This window comes from Nelumbo nucifera, chromosome 5, assembly GCF_055504915.1.
Source record: "Nelumbo nucifera cultivar China Antique chromosome 5, China Antique-T2T, whole genome shotgun sequence".
NCBI classification, from domain to species: Eukaryota; Viridiplantae; Streptophyta; class Magnoliopsida; order Proteales; family Nelumbonaceae; genus Nelumbo; species Nelumbo nucifera.
Window position 1 is genome coordinate 32,811,428 of NC_142653.1, and position 13,663 is coordinate 32,825,090.

The 13,663-nt window shown below is 49.3% G+C and overlaps 1 protein-coding gene across 2 annotated transcripts; it reads right to left on the reverse strand.

The window, feature by feature from the left end:
* Positions 1–405: 405 nt before the first annotated feature.
* Positions 406–13,439, reverse strand: LOC104599951 (Metal-dependent phosphohydrolase). Of its 2 annotated transcripts, XM_010262704.3 has the most exons (3): positions 12,964–13,439; positions 1,346–1,419; positions 406–1,250 (listed from the first exon to the last, which is right to left on the reverse strand). In XM_010262704.3, exons 1-3 carry the CDS (start codon positions 13,281–13,283, stop codon positions 568–570), a joined length of 1,077 nt encoding a protein of 358 aa, XP_010261006.2. In that variant the 5' UTR covers positions 13,284–13,439; the 3' UTR covers positions 406–567. The 2 variants fall into 2 exon arrangements, with proteins under 2 accessions (XP_010261006.2, XP_010261007.1); XM_010262705.3 differs by lacking the exon at positions 12,964–13,439 and having other exon boundaries at positions 406–1,241; positions 1,346–2,003.
* Positions 13,440–13,663: the final 224 nt, after the last annotated feature.

Genomic DNA, 13,663 nt, shown 5'->3' on the forward strand with positions numbered 1-13,663 from the left:
CACATAGTGCTTTGTTCATGTCTTCAAGATTCTTCAATCCTAACCCTTCCATGAGTTTAAGTATGCACATTTTTTACCATGATACAGTGTATAATTTGTTTACCAGAAGTTTCTTTGTCCTTCATCTAGTTTCTTGCTAAATACTTTATCTCTTGTTGAGACAGGATCCAACTTGGACTCTACTAATAGAGAGCTGCTGTTATACTATCGCTTGTTACTAGATATTGTACAGAAGACAAACTCTCTCATTGTAATTTGTAAATCTCCATAAATAATACTGATGAATAACACGTCTGAGACCAGAAGTCCTGTATTATTCTTCTCACAATTCTCTCTGCCTTACTGTGTTATTAGATTTTATACTTCGGTATCCATCAAAAAAGGAAAAAAACAAAATCCTCTCTCTTAATATATATGACCAGATTGTTGCGATAAATTATATGCCAAGAACTCACCTGATTAAACATTTAAGATATCTGTCTCTGATAAGTTTCCAGTTTTTTGTTCCTCAGGGAACTAAAAGAGTATGAAAGACAAAATCCTGCAATGAGAGGAAAGTTACCATGTTCAAGCCTTTCCATCCCACTCTTCATAGAACTCTTTCAGGAACTCCTCCATGAACTTGTGCCTCTTCTCAGCTCTTCTCTGACCCGCCTTTGTTTTCATCAAGTCCTTCAGCTTGAGAAGTTTTTCATGAAAATGATTGATTGTAGTCTGCCCATCTTTCTTCGTATACTGACCCTTGGACAAATCCAACCGTGGTTGAATAGCAGGATCATGCAACACTTGGTTCCTACTTCCACCAAAGGTAAAGCAGCGAGCAATACCAACAGCACCAATTGCATCAAGACGGTCAGCATCTTGCACAACTCCAAATTCCACAGAATATTCTCTACCTGGATGCCCTGTAATTTCCTCTTTGAAACCCATTCCCTTTATTAATCTAAGTATCCTCCTCTTCTTTCTCTCTTCTACGCCCATCTCCTCAAGAAACCGCTCCACAATCGTCTCATCAGATGGGTCTTTCACATACTTGTAATCTCCTATATCATGAAGAAGTGCAGCAAGCTCTACAATTTCCATGGTTTCTGAAGAGGAAGACAAGCCCTCTTCGTGGGCCAAAGAGAGAGCGAGATCTCTGACTCTGAAAGCGTGTGAAGCATCGTGAGATGCATCATTCCCTCCCATAGCCGATGCCACCAACTTCTCTGCATCCTTTACAATCGCATTCATCTCTCTTTCTGTATCAGCTACATGCTCATTTGAATCAATAGATTTCCAAAAGAGAATGAAATCTGATGAAATGAAAACCGAGTTATACTTTGATTAAGGAATGGAGTCTTACCTAGTTCTTGTATTCTTCGGCGGCAGACGTTGATTACTGGTCGGATATGCAGCAGCTGCGGCGTGCTTGTAGTTCTAGTGAAAAACAGAGAAAGAGAAGTAAGCATATCTAATATCTTCGAAACCGGATTCAGTCAGTGAGAACCCGTTCCAACAGCCGAATATCTTCCATGAAATAAAGCAGAGAAGTACGAAGATGTTCCCGATGCAAGGCTGTAAAGACTGTTCGAACGCGATCGAATCAACCCCACAGACAACGTCTCACAGCACATCCCAGCCGTATGTTGAAAATATCTCTCGATGATAACATCATTCAAAATATTATCATCGGGAAATATTCTTAATACACGGCGGAAATGTGGACGTTGTCGGGAGTCTTGTGGGGCGCTGATTTGAACTCTGTTCGAAAAGGCTCTCAAAGTTACCGATCTCGATATCTTCACGAGTTACTACACTATGGAAGAATTTAGGGCTTTCAATGGGACGAGTCTACCCGACCAACAGATTGTGTCGATTCCCGTTTTGTTGTTTTCGATTCAGATTCGAACCGACGAACCGATAATATAGTTAATAAAAAATATATAAAATCTTCCTACTTTTTGTTCTTGTAATTTTTTATTTTTGTTATATTTTGTGTATAAGTTATGATGATGCACAATCCGGCCGATCTTACCTGTCAACGATCTTGCCTCTGAACTGAGTGGCAGGGACCTGAAATGGAAGGAGAAGAGAAGCTCCGGGGAGAACCCGGCGTAAGGGCTCCGAAGCTCAAGTTAGAGTCTTTCAAAGGCAAGATAGACCAGATAGCACAAAAGTTAGCATACCTCGTTCCTGGGGGGTAGGAGCCTATTATAACCACCTCGCGCACTCACTTCCAGGTTTCCGTCAGATCGGGCATGATTACTTCTGAACTCTTGCCAGTTCGGATGTCATTTCCTCTGGCCGGACAGAACCGCCACTGCTCCTTTTGTCGGAGCCGCCTCTGCGGCTGGTGACGACGGTTGCAGGTGGCGGTAGCAGGAAGCCGTTTGAAGTGCGGCTGTCAGGCGTCAGATCCCAAATCAGTCAGGTGCGTCGCCCTTGGATACGGATGTCCTTGGTGTCGGGTACGTTTGGTCAGCCTAGTGTTTCGGAAGCGAAGTGTTGGAGTGGCGAGCGAGGTGTCTTGAGTTCGGTTTGGAGTGTTCCGAGCTGCCATGGGCCAGCTCGGGTCAGCTTTGTGAGGCTTGGGGCCCAGTATAGTTCGTGCTCCTTGCAGGGACCTCGGGTTCTCAGTAGGGAGCTCGCTCTTAATAGGGAGCTCGGACTCCCAGTAGGGAGCTTGCTCTTAATAGGGAGCTCGGACTCAGTAGAGCGGTCTGGAGTTCGGGCTCGGTAGCGAGCTTGGACTTACTTCCGATGTTCGCTACGGGCGCTCTACTGTCCCGAGCTGCTTGCCTTTGCCACGTGTCGGGTGATTGTGAGGTCGGGCCAAATTTCCCTTCATCAATTGCCCCCCACTCCCTGCGACAAGGGTCCTGTCTTGGCGCGGGGAGTTCGCAAGGTAGCAGGAGGGTTTTGGTCCGTGCCGAGGGCGCTCGATTTAATTTGACTTTCAAAAAAGGGCGCGCGTTTGGGAGACGTGACGGCAGTCGTTCGAGAGTTGGGCTGTAGACGCTTTTATTGCGAGGAGACGTGCGCCGACACCCCGTCAGTTTCGAGAAGGCGCGTGCTGACACCCGTCCTCTGACAGGACGTGCGCGACGCTCCGTCAGTTTCGGAAAGACGTGCGCTGATTGGTCTCGGGAGACGTGCAGCTCGCGTCCCAGGCTTCTCAGCTCACGTCCCAGGTTCCTTGCTTGTTCGAGCTTTCGTGGTCTGCTTCAGTCTTCTTCCCGGGTGAGTGCTTTTGGAATCCCGTTCCGTTTTCCGATGTCTAGTTCGGAGGGTTCAGACTGTTCAAGCGGGTCTGATGTAGGTTCTATGAATCAGTTTGCGTCCCCCGGTAGTTCAAGTGAGCCCGATGTAGGTCCTGAGGAAGGGGTCGGGCTTGTAGCCCGAGGTGCTTCGGGTAGGTCGGCGCCCACCTCCCGTCGTGGCTGGGTTGTAGATCAGTTCGGCCCTTCGACTATGACGCCTGAGGAACTTCAATCCCTCATAGACTACTACGACTTGCCCGGGGAGCACGGTTACTTCATCCCTACGGGCAGCTTCCCTTGGGAACACGGTCCTAATGAGATCGTGATTTTCCGGGAACAGCTTGCTGCGGGGCTGCGACTGCCCTTTCATCCTCTTCTCGTCGAGGTTCTAAACCACTTCGGTGTGACGGTCGGACAGCTCCACCCGAACTCTATTAGAAATTTAGTGGGGACGATCTCCTTATTTTGTGACGAGAACTTTCCTCTGGATCTGGAGATTTTCTCCTCTATTTTAATGCTGAAAAAACAAGCTGGTCCCCTTCCTGGGCGTAGGCGGGCATACTACCTATCTCCTCGCCCGGGCTTCAAGCTCTTACACGGACTCCCTAATAAGGTCTCGGCGTGGAAGCGGGACTATTTCGGGGTGCGAAGTGCGCTGGGGTGGCCGTTTCAGACCGGTTGGGGGATGGCTGCTCCCGATTCCGGCGTCACACTTGATAAGGAGACGGCGAAGGGCCTCCGGCAATGGGCGTGGCTTGGGCTGGATTGTCAATGGTATCTGACGGAGGCCAAGCTTATTGCTGCGGGCCTGAGTTCAAGTAGGTTCTTTCCCTAGTGATCCTGTCTTGCTCTTCTTTTACGTCTTATTGATGCCGAACTCCTTTTCGCAGGTACGATGGACTCTCGAGGGACCCGAGGTGGGCACTTGTTCCAGGGCATGAAGAGGAGAAAACGGGTGGCTAGGCGAACTCGCGCCGAGCCATCCCAGGGTGCGGAGCCTGAGGTGCAGGATTATCTGGCAAAGGAGCCCGAGATGGTTCCTCCTATGCAGGAGCCGGCGGGGGCTCCTTATGCCGAAACCACACACACGGGGGCTCCCGCATACTCCGAGTCTGCCCATACGCGAGCTGGGCCGTCGGGCTCGGAGGCCCCGGGGGACTTCAGGAGCGTGCTGTCGCCTGTTCATGCTCTTCAACGGAGTAAGGAGGCGATGTTTCCCGAGGAAGTTGCGGCGTGGACCGAGCTCCCTCTGCACCAAGTGGCATGCCGTGCTGTTACTCATGCCATGGTGGTAAGTGCTCCCGTCTTTAGAGTTCGGCTTTCATTCTTCTATTCGTTCCTTTGATCCCGTTTTCCTTTGATAGGTGAACTCTTCCATTCACGCCTTGGCGAACCAGGTGGAGAGATGCTCGAGGCAGGCGCGAGCTGCCGAGGAGGCTGCTCGAACTGTCGAGGAGAATGCTCGTGCTGCTGAGGCTGCTGCTCGCCTCGCGCGGTCTAGGCAGGCGAGGTCTCAGAGAGATGCCGAGGCCATGGGAGTGGTGGTGAAACACAAGGCGGAATTAAAGCTGGACTTGGAGCACCAGGTCGAGTATCTTCAGGAGGATATTAGGGAGAGGACTCAGATCTTCTCTCAAGGCATCGAAGACGCGAAGAAGAAAGCTGTCAGTGATTATATTGCTTCGTCGGATTTCGATGATCTGATGGTGGACTCCTACAGGAGGGGCTTCAAGCTAAGCCGGTGGATGATCCGGAATACGTACCCTGACCTCGATACCAGCGCCATATCCACTTCGCGCATTACTCAAGAGATGGCTAATGCTGCTGATGCCGAACCGGACTCCGAGGGGGAGGCAGGTCCTTCGGGTGTTGTCGAAGTGGCTTCTGATAATGATGAAGTAGCCCCTGGCTTGTAATGGCTTTTTTTTTTTTTTGAATGTACACATCTATCTGAAATGGAATGGCTTTTTGTTCAAGTGCTGGTTGTCTTCGAGCTGCGTTTTTTGCCGAACTGACCATTTCGGTCCAGTTCGTTTTCTACCTAGGCTTCGGGGTGCTTGCCTTGGTGGTTTTATAGGTAGTATCTTCTTAAGTTGACGACGTTCCATGCTCGGGGTACTTGTTTTCCTTCTAGGGTTCCGAGCTCGTATGCTCCCCCACCGAGTGCTTTCATTACTCTGTAGGGTCCTTCCTAGTTTGGTCCAAATTTCCCTACGCCGGGTTCGGGCACCATGACCTTACGGAGAACCAGGTCGCCGACGCGGAAGTTCCTCTTCTTTACTCGGGCGTTGTACTACCGAGCTACCTTTTGTTGGTAGGCCGCAGTTCGGATGTGCGCGAGGTCTCTCACTTCGTCCAGTAGGTCGAGGTTGGTGCGTAACTCGCCCTCGTTTGTCTGTTCGTCGTACGCTTCTAGTCGCAACATAGGCACTTCGATTTCCGCCGGGATCACTGCTTCGGTGCCGTAGGTGAGGTTAAAGGGGGTCTCACTTGTGGCGGTTTTTTCCGTGGTTCGGTGTGCCCATAGAACACTTGGTAGTTCGTCTGCCCACAAACCTTTGGCTCGATCCAATCGCGCTTTCAGTCCGCGGAGGATGGCTCTGTTCATTACTTCTGTTTGGCCATTTTCCTGTGGGTGTACGAGGCTCGTTCTTCGCTGGGTGAGGTTCGTTCTTCGCCTTGCTCCGCGGGCCGCTCCAGATCGAGGTCGCCGACCACCTTGGACTTTCCCTTTAGGGTGGCAACGTAGCACTTGCGGGACTCGAGCTGGTCGCCCCGCACTACCCCCACACCGAAGTCCGTAGGGAACTTCATGGCCAAATAGTAGGTGGAGACTACCGCCCGCAGGATATGCGTGATTGGCCGCCCTATTATGGCATTGTATGGGGAGGGGGTTACGACCACCAGGAAGTCGTGGTTGAGTCTGACTGCACAAGGCCACGTGTCGACTTCCACGGGCACCGTTATTTTTCCAAGGGGCCTGACTTCCTCCCCGCTGAAGCCCACCAGGGGAGTGCTTGAGTGCTTTAGTTCGCTCCTTGGCAGCTGTAGCCGATCAAACGCCGATTTGAAGAGGATGTCCGCCGAGCTGCCCGAATCTACGAGCACGCGCCTAACCTCGAAGTCGCTGATCCTTAGTTTAATGACAAGCGCGTCATCGTGAGGGTAGCGAACTCCTCGCGCGTCGTCTTCTGTGAAGAGGATTGGCTCTTCGGTCTTTGGCCTTTTTGGAGGGTTCCGCTCCTCGAGGACTGCTTCGCGAACTGAAGTCCGAGCTGCCGCCGATGTGCACCCCGCTACCACCGAACCTCCCACAATTACATGGATGGTTCCCCGAGTTGGCCTCTCTGCCGGAGGCTATCGCTGCATCGGTTCGGCAAGCCTGCTGCTAGTCTCCGGGGCGTCCTTTTCGTGCTCGGTTCTTTGGTTGATTTCCTCCTCAATCCTCATGAACTTGTCCGCGAGCTTGAGGAACTCGGCCACGGTCGCGGGCTGGTTAGCTACCATGTGCCACTTGAATTCCTTGTGCGTCACCCCTCTTTTTGCTGCGGCGAGCTGCACCGCGGGGTTTAACCGCGGTATCTCTAAGCATGCCTCGTTGAATCGTTTGATGTAGCCCCGTATGGGTTCTCCTTCCCTTTGGACTACCCTGAAGATGCTTTCCTCAGCTCTGGGGCAACGTTTGCGGGTGACAAAGTGTGCAGTGAAGACTTGCACGAACTGCGCCCAACACTTTATCGATCCGGGGGCCAAGATCCTGTACCAAGTGCGGGCTAGCCCCTTGAGGGTGGTGGTGAAAGCCACGCACATGCATGATTCGCTGGCTCTAGCGAGGTGCATTTGGGACTGGAAAGCGTGCACGTGGTCGTTGGGGTCGAAGGACCCGTCATACTTGTCTAGGGGCGGGAGCTTGAAATCTCTGGGCAAGGGGACTACCAGGAGTTCTGATGCGAGGGGGGAAGGAACTGAGAGAATCGGGGCAACTCCTACCTCGTCCGAGCTCGTCTCGCCGTTGCCTCTGAGCTCTGACAGGATGCGGGTGGCGATTCGTCAACCTCGATGGCGCCTCCGCTGCTGAGTGGGCCTTGTACTGGCGCTGCTGGCCTCCGTGTTGCCGAGCTCGATGGGCCCGGAGTGCTGGTAGTCCGCTGCTGCCAGTGCGCCGAATCGGTTTTCCACCAGTGGGGACTCCGGTTTGGAGCCCCGAGGTGCCGATCTCGCGGGCGATGTTCCCGATCCGCTTGCGAGCCGCGAGGCGGGGATGACTTTTCTTTCTCTCCGGCCTGGGGACGAGGCCTGGCTGTTTGGGGGATTCTGGGGCCTAGAGGCCTTTCCTTGGTGGAGGCGCCCATCTTGCGGAGAGGCCTTGACTGGCTTCGGGGCAGGGTGGCGAGGTGGAAGTAGTGGTTGGTTCGGTGTCAGTTGGGGGAACTGTTGTTGATAGTGGTACTGGGAGAGGTTGTGCAACACTTGGTGCTGGTGAAGCTGGTGTTGCTGGAACTGTTGCATCTGGGCTTGCATTGCCCGCATGCACTGCATTAGGTCGTCCAACCGATTTTGGCTAGCTGCCAAGGGGACGGCGGTTGGTTCAGTGAAGGTAGTCTCGATGGGAAGAGAGAAGGGGATGTTTGCGGTAGGTAGGCTTACAGGCGCCACTGCTTGTGGCATAGTCAGATTGGGGATTCCATCCACCGAGAGGGGGATGGTGAACTGCCCAACACACACCACGGCAACTTGGGGCTGTTCCCCGGTGGTGTTTGTCTCTGTGCAGCGTCCGGCGTTGCTGGATGAGGCCATGAGTATGGAGTTTTTCAAAGAAGAAGAAAAGGGTATGAAAGTTTTGGAGGGAGGCCTTTTGAAGCTTTCCCACAGACGGCGCCAATTGATGATGCACAATCCGGCCGATCTTAGCTGTCAACGATCTTGCCTCTGAACTGAGTGGCAGGGACCTGAAACGGAAGGAGAAGAGAAGCTCCAGGGAGAACCCGGCGTAAGGGCTCCGAAGCTCAAGTTAGAGTCTTTCAAAGGCAAGATAGACCAGATAGCACAAAAGTTAGCATACCTCGTTCCTGGGGGGTAGGAGCCTTTTATAACCACCTCGCGCACTCACTTCCAGGCTTCCGTCAGATCGGGCATGATTACTTTTGAATTCCTGCCAGTTCGGATGTCATTTCCTCTGGCCGGACAGAACCGCCACTGCTCCTTTTGTCGGAGCCGTCTCTGCGGCTGGTGACGACGGTTGCAGGTGGCGGTAGCAGGAAGCCGTTTGAAGTGCAGCAGTCAGGCGTCAGATCCCAAATCAGTCAGGTGCGTCGCCCTTGGATACGGACGTCCTTGGTGTCGGGTACGTTTGGTCAACCTGGTGTTTCGGAAGCGAAGTGTTGGAGTGGCGAGCGCGGTGTCTTGAGTTCGGTTTGGAGTGTTCCGAGCTGCCGTGGGCCAGCTCGGGTCAGCTTTGTGAGGCTTGGGGCCCAATATAGTTCGTGCTCCTTGCAGGGATCTCGGGTTCTCAGTTGGGAGCTTGCTCTTAATAGGGAGCTTGGACTCCCAGTAGGGAGCTTGCTCTTAATAGGGAGCTCGGACTCAGTAGAGCGGTCTGGAGTTCGGGCTCGGTAGCGAGCTTGGACTTGCTTCCGATGTTCGCTTCAGGCGCTCTACTGTCCCGAGTTGCTTGCCTTTGCTACGTGTCAGGCGATTGCGAGGTCGGGCCAAATTTCCCTTCATCAAGTTACATTGTAAAATAACTTTGGTTAAAAATACTTCTTTTATCAATATAATTATATTATCAATAATAATGTTTTAAGATGGTATTATAGTAGGTAATTAAAGATTTCAACAATTATGAATATAATTGGGTTAGACCATATTGTCCCGGTTAATAAATGGACAAGTTTTGGATGTACAATATGAAATCGGTTACTAATTAGTTCGGGATCGGTACAACCTGGTTACCTGACCCATTGCTCCATGAAAATGATATCAAAATAACCTGTGAGGAGGATTAAAATCGTCATTTCACTACCTAAACTATCAAAAGTTGTTTTTTTACCAAACCGTGTTGAATAAGCTATTTTTGGGAGCATGAGTTATCTAATCTATATCAATATAAACTAGCGGAGGGGGCCTCGCATTGCAGGGGCTTGTTCATAAACTATCAGCCTTGAGCTCGATTCAAATTAAAGACTTGAGCTTGAGTTCGAGTTCGGTTACCTTTGATTGCAAGTCTTTCAAACAGTCGAGGTTCCGAGCTGAGGTTTCCCTTAATTGTCGAGGTGCTAAATTGAGGTCTCCCTCAGTTGCTGAAGTGTCGAGTTGACATTTCCCTAGCAGCCGAGGTATCGAGCTAAGGTCTCCCTTAGTTAACAGGGTAATGAACTGAGATCTCCCTTAGTTGTCGAGGTGCTAAGCCGAGATCTCCCTCAGTGACCGAGGTCCCCCTCAGTGGTCGAGGTGTCGTCTATCTCAAGCGTGATTCGAATTAGAGACTTGAGGTTGAGCTCAAAAGTTCGAGCTCTAAGCTGAAATGTGTACGTAAGAAGGCATGAGGGTGAGGGAAATGGAATCTAACAATATTTTTTGCCATTTTTTTTCATAGAAATTACAAGAATGCTACTCTCTCCTACAAACTCTCTCTCTCTATCTTGTTTTTTTTTTTCTTTCAAATTACAAGAATGATACTCTCTCCTACCAACTCTCTCTTTTTTTTTCTTACAAATTACAAGAATGCCATCTCTCTCTCCTTATATCAATATAAATATATTAAGCTGAAATGTATATGTAAGAAGGCCAGAGATAAGGGAAATGGAATCTAAGAGTATTTTTTACCTTTTTTTCATAGAAATTACAAGAATGTCACTCCCTCCTACCAATTCTCTTTTTTTCTTACAAATTACAAGAATGCCATCTCTCTCGTTATAAATTACAAGAATGTCACTCTCTCTCCAACTGAGGGAGACCTCAGCTCGACATCTCGGTTGCTAGGGGACCTGCAATCAAAGGTAGTCGAGTTCGAGCTGAGCCGAGCTCGAACTTTTGAGCTCAAGCTCAAGTCTCTAATTCGAATTGAGCTCAAGCTAGCTGACACCTCAACCACTAAGGGAGACCTTGGCTCAATACCTCGATCACTGAGGGAGATCTCAACTCAGCACCTTGACAACTAAAAGAGACCTCAGCTCTGCACCTTGTCAACTAAGGCTCCATTTGGTTTATGGGATGGGGATGAGAAATATTCCCTTTCCTCTTATTTGGTTTGAGGGAAAAAGAGAGATGGGATGGGAAAGATGTGGGATGACAGATCCCAAAATCATGGAATCGGGGTCACACTAAAACAAAGCGACCCTGGTGGAAAAACTAGGAAATCACTATTACCACTTACCATCACGATGAACAGAGGAGGGAAGGCCGATAAAAGCGAACCAGCGACGATGAAGAGGAAGGAGAGAAACAGTGTGACTCCGCCTCCCTCCCTTTCTTAGCGATGATGAATAGACGGTAGTCCCCTATCTCTATCCCCGGGTTCGTCTTCCTCTTCTCTCTGTCCCCTATCTTTGTCCTTGTCTCTGTCCCGTTCTCCCTTTCTCAGTGCGACTTTGTCTTCCTCTTCTCTCTTCTCCCTCACCGTCTTCTCTCCCTCTGTCTTCTCTCTTCTTCCTCTTCAGACTATGGCGGGCTCAACGGGAGGTTTCGACTCGGATGGAGGGGGTCGAGAGCTGGCGAGAGTGAGCATGTCTTGAGGAAGGACGAACTGGGGAATCGTCTTCATCGTCGTGCCAAGACTCCAACTCTAATTCATCAATAGGTCGGTTAGAGTCGGAGTCTTGGCACGACGATGAAGACGATTCCCCAGAAACGTACAAACCTCAATTTCACAGTCTTCATCGTCCCACCCAGAAACGTACAGACCTCAATTTCGTAATTTTCATCGTCGTCCTACTGAGGTTTGTGCAGACCTCAATTTCACAGTCTTCATCGTCGTCCTACTGAGGTCTGTACATACCTCGATTTCGTAGAGGTCTGTACAGTCTTCATCGTCCTACACAGAAACGATTGCCTGGAGTCGGAGTCTATGTTGTCCTACCCAGAAACGTACAGACCTCAATTTCGCAGCCCAATGTCACCCAGAATCGTCTCTTCTAAATTGCTAGACTATTTTCCTTTTTTTTTCCTTTATTTAGGGTTTTAATGTGAAGGCAACCCATATACTCTGTTTAAAAGTTGATTGATTTCCAAAATTAATGTCAGTTAAAACGATGCAAAGAGCATAAATTTCTCATAAAGCAGGAGTTACAATATTAGTAGAAGAAAAGATATAGGATCATTGTATTTTAATCGGAGAGATATTGGTTGAAACAACCACAATCGAATATATTCTATTTCCCATTCTATTGAAACTGCCACGAATAGCCGTGCCTCTATTCTTGAAGTTCTTGAGGAAGGACAAAGGGAAGTTCCTAAAGGGGTTTTTCGATATGGTGGTGTCTTCTATCTGTAGGGGTAGTTGTGCCTTTATTCGTCTCAAACGAAGGAGGAAGGTGAACAGTGCCATCTTCTACACTTTTCCATCCCATCCCATCCCAATAAAACCAAACACTGAAAAGTTAAATTTTTATATTTTCCCATCCCATCTTTTCCCATCCCACCCAAATCTTCCCACAAACCAAACGGAGCCTAAAAGAGACCTTAGCTCAACACCTTGCCTGTTAGGGAAACCTTAGCTCGACACTTCAGCAGCTAAGGGAGACCTCGATTTGGCACCTCGGCAATTGAGGGAGACCTCAGCTCAGCACCACAGCTGCTTGAGAGACTTGCGATCAAAGGTAGCTGAGCTTGAACTTCCGAGCTTTTGACTCGAGCCAAGCTCAAGCTCGAGCTCAAGTCTCTAATTTGAATCGAGCTCAAGCCTGATATTTTATGAGCGAGCGAGCCCCTGCGACGCAGGAACCTCTCTGCTAGTAAATATATTAAGCTGAAATGTGTATGTAAAAAGGCCTAAGGATGAGGGAAATGGAATCTAACAGTATTTTTTGCCTTTTTTCAACGAAATTACAAGAATGCCACACTCTCTCTCTCTTGCTTTTTTTCTTTCAAATTACAAGAATGTGACGCTCTCTCTCTTGCTTTTTTTTTCTTTCAAATTACAAGAATGCGACTCTCTCTCTCCCTCTCTTTTTCTTGCAAATTACAAGAATGCCATATCTCTCCATCTCTTTATAAATTATAAGAATGCCACACTCTCTCCAACTAAGGGAGACCTCAGCTTGGCATCTCAGTTGCTAGGGGACCTACAATCAAAGGTAGTCGAGTTCGAGCCGAGCCGAGCTCGAACTTTTGAGCTCAAGCTCAAGTCTCTAATTTGAATTGAGCTCGAGCTAGAAGACACTTCGACCACTGGGGGAGACCTCGGCTCAACACCTCGTTCACTAAGGGAGATCTCGGCTCAACACCTTGACAACTAAGGGAGACCTCAGCTCGACACCTTTTCAACTAAAGGAGACCTTAGCTTGACACCTTGCCTGGTAGGAAACCTTAGCTTGACACTTCAGTAGCTAAGGGAGACCTCGATTTGGCACCTCGGCAATTGAAGGAAACCTCGACTCGGCAGCCGAGCTCAAGTCTCTAATTCAAATCGAGCTTGAGCAGCGAGCCCCTGCAACGCAGGGCCCCCTCCGCTAATTTGCTGAATTAAAGTGAAAAGTGATGGGAACCAGTGTTGTAAACTTACTTTTCCGTTGTCCATTGCGATGGAGATGCCACTTCTGGCCTCAAGCTCCGGTAGATGGGAACCAGTGTTGTAAACTTGTAAAAGAAGAAGGGAACTAGTGTGCAAACTGTGATGGTGCTTGGTGACATCAGCGAGGGACAAAATGCCTGGCCTGAGAATTTTCCTCGTTCACAATTGAAGAAACCTAAGGATGAACCAATAGAGATATCTGCCACAATGGAGTTTGGCATTTCCGATTTACGTTGCCATTGATGATTGAATTCCATGAAGACTGAAGAGGACATGGGGGTTCGGCATTTCCTGTAAAATCCCAACTGCATCTTTGATCGAATAGTTACTAAATAGAATATTATTCAAAACCAGATTTCCCTGCCTACTCTATATTGAGTGCATCGAGTTTTTTCACTTCCTATAACACCCAATTGTGCACGGAGCAGACAATGAATCTGGCCTTGTCAAGTCCGAGTGTCCGACCTGTTCGACCCAGGAACCATGGTCAATGCCTTACCAAGGAATTCCATATAAGCATTATATACGTAACCGAAAATCAAGGAATTCCATGAAGAAATATCTGAACGAACAGGTTGTGGGCATCATCAAATTGCTTGCAGTAGAGACAAAAATTCATTGGAAATGAACCCAGAACGTAGAATGTAAAAACAGACCCAGGTGTAGCTCCTGCAATCCATACAAATTATAA

Excerpts from the sequence above, each read along its gene's own strand:
- LOC104599951 (XM_010262704.3), bottom strand. The coding sequence starts at position 13,283 with ATGCAGTTGGGATTTTACAGGAAATGCCGAACCCCCATGTCCTCTTCA. Across the intron at positions 1,420-12,963 it reads TCGCAATGGACAACGGAAAA|AACTACAAGCACGCCGCAGC; the intron begins GTAAGTTTACAA and ends GTTTTTCACTAG. Across the intron at positions 1,251-1,345 it reads CCGAAGAATACAAGAACTAG|CTGATACAGAAAGAGAGATG; the intron begins GTAAGACTCCAT and ends ATGAGCATGTAG.